The following is an 8,503-nucleotide window of genomic DNA, read 5'->3' as shown; positions in this document are numbered from 1 at the left end:
ATATTCATGAAGCTGTTTTTGGGTCTCCTGGTTCAAGTGAAGGGAAAATCTCATGTTACTGTATCTATAAAAATCCTATACAATTGTGTGTGTAACTTTTTGGTAACAGCATGAAAATATGAGTTTCAATACTTTTGGCCACTTGTTAAATGTCCTCAGTTTGCACACGCACATTGAACAATCTGTGTAAATGGGCTTAAACCTAGAACGCCAAATGTTTGATGGATGCGTTTGAGACCTCTGCACCACCTGCATTAAATAATACTTTCCTCAAAAACCTGTTGTATACAATCTGAGATTGTCTACTGCCCCCTGTTGGATTTATCAATGCTCTGCAGTCATTAGGCTTCAGGCAGGTTTTTTCCAATATGGCTTCCTTCATGGAGTGACTCACCAAGTTTTTTTTTTTTTTTTTTTTGCAGGGACATCTTTGCTGATTTTGAACAAGTTGTTACTATATTTTTTTATATGAGCATGTACTCTTTTGAAGCAAGTAAATTTATATTTTGGTAGAATTTTTATTGTAAAATCCTGTTGAAAATGTGTATCAAATATGATGTTCATAATACATATATATATATATATATATATATATATATATATATATATATATATATATATATTCATCTGTATATTATTGTTCATAGTACATATATACTCATCTGTAATTATATTTATATTTATAGTACATATATATACACTACTCTGTATATTGTGTTTTACATATAACATATATTCATCTGTATACTACATATTCATCTTTTAATTACTGTTTATAGTCTTTATTTTATTTAACTGTAAATTCATGCTAAATCTATATATCCTGCACTTGCTGTTATTGCACTCTGGTTAGACCCAAACTGCATTTCGTTGCATTGTACTTGTACATGTGTAATGACAATAAAGTTGAATCTAATCTAATCTAATCTAATCTAATACAGCAGGTATATAAGGTCATTTAGCGTAGTCATAAATACAGTGCATTTCAGGATGCCATCTGCATTATTCCTGCCATAATGCCAAATAAAGTTATTTAATAAATATTTAAAAATTTTAATGTAATTCAAATTATTTTTAACCGATTTCATTCTAGTGGAAATGAAATTTGTGATTTTTTTGTAATACATTGAATCTAAGGTTGTAGCTCGATAATGTGTCGTTTCAGTAAAAACAATTAAATTATCATAATCTCAACCAATTTAGAAAAATTCAGAATACAGATTTTTGTATGTAGTATTAGATGCTTATGGATGGCAATTCAAGTGATTTGGAAGTTTGTGGAAGATGAGTGATGTGGATTTTACATTCCAAATACAATAATCAGTTTTTGTTATAAAATAAACATTGTTGTGGTCAGTAAATTGCCATAAATGCCCATTGTATCAAATAAATCAAAATAAAAAAAATTACATTTGTAAATGGTAATCAATCTTTTTTTAAAGACTCACTAAACACTTAAATTTCCAAAATATTTAATTTTCTGTCCATGTCAGGCTGCACAGGGTTAACTAGTTGCTTAAATGCACATATCAAATCAGGTTTATATACGAGGTGGTATCAAAGTTTTCAGACTAATGATGGCGCTATTTTTTACCACGTTTCTTCGTGGACAGCAAGTTAGAACAAAGAGCAAATTCTGCATGAAACTGGGCGAATATGCCACAGGGACGTGTAACGGGAACTCAATGTCCAAATCATTCAGAAACATGTGCATGATGATTGTCGGGAAACAATCCACACGATCTCACTTGCGCAGCCAGATCTACTCGCCAGATTTGGCTCTCGCTAAATATTGTTTTGCTATTCTAAAGGCGAGTGTGTAAAATAAAAACAACAAGAAAATAAGGTTATTATCTAGTGAGCAAGAACAGATGATCAATCGCATGTTTGCTGGTAGAAGATCGAGTCTGTAGTGCTGATTCTGTATCCGGGATTCCTCTCAGGGCAGATCTGTACCCAAAAGGTCAGCAGAAAAAAAAACACAAAAACAGGACAGTGGAACAATTACTGTTACAGTGACGGAAAAAAAAAAGTTAAATAAAAATGACGAATAAAGCGAAGAGACCGTGCTCAATGTTAAACTTTTTATTTATTTATTGCGGGTTGCACCCGGGTTTATACAGCTTTGTATTCTGATATTAAGATCAGAACATTACAAACAGTTAATCAGTCTACAAGTAGAGGCAACAACAACAACAACAAAAAAAAGCTAAAAACCTACTCTACGGTTTTATTCCACTTAAATCGGGCACTAAAAATCGAAAAAACCAAGCAACAAAGAGTGGGGGAGGAGGGAGGGAGGGGGGGGGACAGCGTTAGAGGAAACATTCATCACTACAAGAATGTCTACTTGTGTTATTATTCTTCCACTAAATATTGTTAACAATGACCGTTACAAATAAGGATTGTCCTTCAAATAAAAAGTGCAGTTTCCCCCAAGCTGAACACATCGATGCGAGAGACGACGACGGTTCTGAACGTGGAGGAGACCCCCTGCTCGCTCAGGTCGGTCCTGCTCCGCGCTCTCACGATTTTTTTATTTTATTTTCATCTTTGTATGTTTCGAAAACAGTCCTAGCGAAGCAGTGTGCATATCGAGGATGCGCGCGTTTGTGTGAGCATAAAACCAAAACAATGTGTTTTTAGTTTAAAAGTTTTTTTTTTTTGTACGCTGAGGAGTGTCAAGAAGTCGCTAATCAATACTCCAACAATAACGAACACTAATAATGCTCCAAAGTCTGCTACAACTGGCCCGCTTTATTTTTGGAGAAAAGAAAAATAATAAAATAATAATAATACGGCTGTCAGTCATGGCACGTGTGATTGAATGATTTTTTTTTTATCATTATATTTTTTTTCTTAAAAAAAAAAAAAAAATCCACTTGGGATTTATTTTTTTATTCGTATTTGTTATTAAGCATAAACACGGTATTCTAATGGAAGCCTCGTCCTTCGCTGCATAGACGTTCTCCGAATGTTCTCCAGGATGGAAGAAGTTTCTCGTTCGGCCTCTTTGTGCTGGTTTGTAGTTTTTTTTTTTTCTTTTTTTCTCTAAAGCTTTTAGGGTTTCAAGAATCGGAAACGACGACGACCGACGGCGAGACGCTCTCACAGTTTAAAGTCGAAAATTGCAAACAGTAGGAACGATATTTAAAAAAAAAAAAAAAAGGAAAAGGAAAAATAATAATGAAAAAAAAACAACAAACAAAAAACACACAGCTGACAGGATCACTTAGAAACAAATCAGTACAAAAGTAGAATGTCTATGCCAGATCCCGCCAAACCCAGATCCCAACCGACCCCCACCCACCCACCCCACCCACCCCACAAGTACCGGGCTGCCATGACGCATTATGGGGATTGTACTTTGCCATCCATTTAGCATAAACACACACACACACACACACACACACACCCCAGCTTTTACACAGTAATCCCTTTCCTCCTGCACTCCCTCCCTACATTTGGCATGACAGTGGATTACACGACTGGTTTCTCGTTCGTCCCTAAACACCACATATACAATAGGACAAAATAAAAGCAACTCAGGGGCTAAAGTCCCGCCCCCCCTCTCCACCCTCCTCTTTTCAGTCAGAGGGGGAGAAAAGTGAGCGCAGATCAGAACCATTGTTAAAGCTCAGAGATGATTTCTCCACATCGACAATAAACAGCAGTGTAGTAATAAATGTGTCGTAGTTAAGAGTGTAATACGTAACGGAGACCGCGGCGCGGAAAAAAACAAAAACAAACAATTAAAGAGGAAGTGTGTGTATTGCGACGGGAGTCTGGGATGATAAAGAGCTGGGCATTAACACACACACACAGAAAACGAGGTGGGCAGAATCACACACGCACACAATAACAACGATGAAGAAATGTACACATGAAGTGGAATTAACACCGCACAGAGTCGGACAAACTGAGCAACAGACGAACACCATCACTGAGTCTGTAAGAAAACAAAAAAATTCCCCTCTGGGCAAAATGAGGACACTTGGATGAGGTCTAACGGACGGACACACATTCGAAGCACCACACGTGACAAACGTGTTTGGGAAAAGGAACAGCGACACACAAACACGCATCAGGCGGAACACAAAGTAAAAGTGTGTGTATAATAGGGTGCAGTTAAGAGTGTAATCACACACACACACACACACACACACACACACACACAATAATCCTCTCCATCTCTACAGCTACACTGTGTGGACAAACACTAATCAGTAACTGAACACACCAAGTGCAATCGCAAGGCATTTTAGGATTTTTTTTTTTTATGGAAATGTGGAATCATTCAGCGCACAAGTTTTCGATGAAAGTCGATTTGGTAAAGCGGTTATTTAAAACGGTTCAATACTGGCACACGCAGCATAATAAGTCGCAAAATAAAGGCTAATACTCACGGGTTTGAAAAAGTAATCCCTCACACGCGCACACAAATAGGGAGCAGAAACAGCTTATACATACGCACGCACACACACGTTAAGGTCCATGGCTTCGCCTAATGCTGACATCTCTGTGCATCAACGACGCGATATATACGCTTATGTACATGACTTGAACGTGTGTTTAGGTTACATTCCCCTCTGAGGGTGCAGATCAGAGGCTCCAGCTGTTCACACAGCGACACACCAGCGCTGAGAAACCAAAGGGAAAAACAAAACCAAAAATAACACACAAAAACAAAACAATCATATCGATAATAAGTAGACGACGAGCAATCATAGTGATAATGATCATAGTAATGACACGAGCAGCCAGACCGATCCATATTGTAAAAGAACTTCAGAAACCTACACACACACACACACACACACACACACACACACACACACACACACACACACACACACACACACACACACACACACACACACACACACACTTTACAATCATACTCGATTTGTAAACAGTTAAAAAGCCACGGTGTTGCATCATCTTCGGGGAAGGAAAAAAAAAAAAGGTTTTAAAAAGAACACGTGTGTGTGTGTGTGTGTGTGTGTGTGTATAGAATGTATATTTTATATATATATTATATATATATAAAATAATATGAAATGCAGATGACAGTTAAAAGGTTCAACGAAACACTGCCTGGGTGGCAATGCCCAACAAAAAAAAAAAGGCTAATCTACAATCAATGCCTTTTGGGGAAGGAAAAAAAAAACAAACTTCAGATTAAAAAATAGAAAAAGCAATTCCGTGAGAGCTACAGGAAATGCATAGTTTCTGCTTTTTCTTTCCTTTTAAACCACACTCGAAAAACACTCATAGAACCTGAAAGAGGGAAAGAGACTAGACGAAAGAGAAGAAAAAGTAAAGGTGCAGGAGCAATATGAATGGAAGAAAGTGTGTTAATGAGGAAGCGTGGAAAGACAACCCCCCCACCCCCAACCCCCAGATCATGGGAAAGAAAAAAAAAATCAAGGAGATTATTTTAATTAAAAAGAAAAAAAGAATAAAGCAGATTCAGAGGAAGGAAGTGAGTGGGGCAGTCGATGAGCGCGGTGTGTAGAATGTCTCCAGCTTAAAGCAGGTATTTGGCAGAGAAATAAACGCACTCAGCTCTCCAAGTAGTCGTTTCAGTGCTAAAAGTTGATTATTTCCTACAATTAGGAGTTTTTTTTTATTTGAGGGGGGAAAAAACTGGCTATATTTCCTGAGAACCATGCTGGTTATTGAGCAGACGACAGGATTACATCAAATAACCGACAGCATGGCCGAACACTGATCAGTATTTCCCAGAGATACACCGCATCGTCTTCATCCACAACGGTTTCTGTAGTTTTTTTTTTTTGTTTGTTTTTTTACTTTTAAAAAAATGTTTTTGTAGATTTTTTCCCCTTATTTTATATATTTTTTTTAAAGGTTTTTGTGCATTTTTTTTTTTCTCATTTAAAATGAAGGAAGAATGAGCGTACGTTTCCCCCCTCGAAAGTCTGTAAACAAGAGGAACCCGATGTGGCGCCTCCAAAAAGACCAAAGAAATCGAAAGCCTATCTTCAAAGTGCTGTATTTTTTGCGAGTCACAGCTGTGGCTACAGTTTCTTTAGACTGCAGAATGCTAAATTCTTTAGTTTTCTTTTAAAACACACACACACACACACACACACACACACACACACACACACACACACACACACACACACACACACACACACACAAAGAAAGATAAATCGGTGCAATACTCATTTAACGTGTAATATCACCATCAGGTAATCCTAAAGGTCAGCATCTTATCTTGATCTCGGACTCCACAATACCACGATAAGGTAGGCGTACGTCAAGGCATAGTAGAGAGCGCGCGCGTGCGCACACACACGCACGCACATACACACACTCATTTTAAGAACATCCTTGAGTAAACATCTACACTGGAACTGTCGGCTCCCTCGATATTGCAGAGTTATATACTGAGAAAAACCACATTCAGTGCAAAGTTTAAAAAAAACGACAAAACAAAAAAAAAAACAACAACAAGGAAACAAAAAAAAAGCTCAAACATTGTCAGCAAACAAACACTTAAAAATTGTTTTTAAAAGAACTGGAATTCAGATAAACATGAATAAGCTGAAAGATTTAGTTTTTCCTGTATGTCTGCATGAAGAGCACGACCTGGAAGGTTTAAAACGCATCCTTTCACATTATCTTATTGGCCTGCATGATTCAAGTATTCACACTGATATGTTTTTGTTTTTGGGCTAAAACAAAGTGGACATATGTGCAGAGAGAGGAAAAGAAAAAAAAAAAAAAAAAAAAAAAAACAACCCCCCAACCCACCCCCAAAAAGGTCGTAACTTACTTCCACAGGTTGACCCCGCCTTATTATGATTAATATTATTACGATTGTAAGTGAAGAAACTAGTGCCTTTATATTTGTTTTTTTTTCTCCATAAAGAATCTATATAGTCATGATTCGAATGAGCTATGCCACGCTGAGGTCACAGGGTTTTTTTTTTTGTGTTGTATTTCGATGCATTACATTGAGTCGCCGCTTCCTGTCATGTGATCCACCGGCAAGAAGGAGGAAATGGTGGAGGGGCTGCTTAGCCGATTGCTCCCCTCGGGGCAGGTGCTGGATCCCCACAGGCTGCTGGAGTAGCTCGGCGCCCCCCACAGCGAGGAGGACGAGTGCAGCTCGCCCCCACCGCTGCCGCTGGAGAAGGCGTCCGACGCGAGTCGGCTATGAGGGGACGCGAGCGCCTGCCAGCCCGCAGACACGCACATCGACTGGCCTTGTGCAAAAAAACGGTTTATCTCCTCCTCGCTTGCAAAGTCAGCCAGGATAGTAGTGTTCCCCAACACACACCTGGGGAAAAAAAAAGGGGGAGCGCATCAAGTATCAGCCTGAGCAGCGGTCAGGGGGAGTAAATGAGAACGCGAACAAGACTGTACTGACATGTGCAGTGATTTCTGAGCTTTTGCAGCCTCCTCCTTTGAGCTGTAGCAGACGAGAGCATTCCCGTGTGGCAGGTTCAGGTGGAATGTGATGAGTGGACCGTGCTGCATGCACAGTGTACGCAGGGTGGAGCCATCAATCTGCAACATGTGCACACAATTCACAACAAATTCACACACACAGGTCAAGTCAGTGCTGATTATGTGTGTAGCGCTTTCAATGTTATTGCGGAACAGTGTGGGAGGGGCTGACCACATGAAAAAAAACCCATAGCAGCATCACAGGGTTCCAACAGATTATATTAGTCAGAATCTCTGATCTTTCAGCTTCTCCCGTTAGGGGTCGCCACAGCGGATCATTCGCATGTTTGATTTGGCACGTTTTTACGCTGGATGCCCTTCCAAACGCAAATTTACCCAGGCTTGGGACCGGCACTAAGAGTGGCTGGGGTTGGTTCCCTGACCGGGGATCGAACCCGGGCTGCAGCGGTGAGAGCGCCGCATCCTAACCACTAGACCACCAGGGGACCTTTTTGCTATTACATTACCGGATAATAATTACTGCAAGGTTGTAGCGACTGTAGCTGATGCATATGCACAGCATTTTATTAACCCTGCGATTAGAAAACACTGCAATGGTATTCTATAAATTTTGTTTTTAAACTGTAAACCTACAATCCTACAGCAACAGAAGGATTGTTCATGTGCATTTCACCAAGAAACCACAAAACAGAACTAAAGTCCTTTAACGAACACACACTTCAGCCAGGTCCACAATAAGTTGTTTTTGTTTGAAAACGCATATTTTTTCCCCTCCATTTTGGCCTTCCGCCCGTTTAGCTTAGCAGTGAAACAGAGGCTTTCGGGGAAACAATGACCATTTTTTGTCATCGCCGTGCCATTTTGCTCGTGTGCGGTACGTGCAGGATGTGGGAGTGTGGACGCTGAGCGTCTTAGACAAATATATCTGGATTAGAGTAGCCTTTATGACATTTTCACAAACTCAATTTTAGGTTTTTGGAAGAAGAAAGAAAATAAAACAATAGGGCTCTAGTATAAAAACATACTTTTGGAATTCTCAGTGTTCTTTTCTTCCATACTA

The 8,503-nt window shown here is 39.3% G+C and overlaps 1 protein-coding gene across 3 annotated transcripts in view; it reads right to left on the bottom strand.

Moving 5' to 3' along the window:
• Positions 1 to 2,070: 2,070 nt before the first annotated feature.
• Positions 2,071 to 8,503, bottom strand: part of LOC124396612 (trinucleotide repeat-containing gene 6A protein-like) — a 29,041-nt gene continuing 22,608 nt past the window's right edge. For all 3 annotated transcript variants that reach the window (XM_046865763.1, XM_046865765.1, XM_046865764.1), the window contains 2 exons: positions 7,403 to 7,542; positions 2,071 to 7,312 (listed from right to left, as the gene is read on the bottom strand). In XM_046865763.1, the coding sequence (XP_046721719.1) occupies positions 6,982 to 7,312; positions 7,403 to 7,542 (471 nt within the window). In that variant the 3' untranslated portion in view covers positions 2,071 to 6,981. The remainder of the gene's footprint in view (positions 7,313 to 7,402; positions 7,543 to 8,503) is intronic.

Source organism: Silurus meridionalis, chromosome 14 (assembly GCF_014805685.1).
Source record: "Silurus meridionalis isolate SWU-2019-XX chromosome 14, ASM1480568v1, whole genome shotgun sequence".
NCBI classification, from domain to species: Eukaryota; Metazoa; Chordata; class Actinopteri; order Siluriformes; family Siluridae; genus Silurus; species Silurus meridionalis.
The sequence above is the reverse complement of the archived record's forward strand: the minus strand, read 5'-3'. Positions and strand labels throughout refer to the sequence as shown.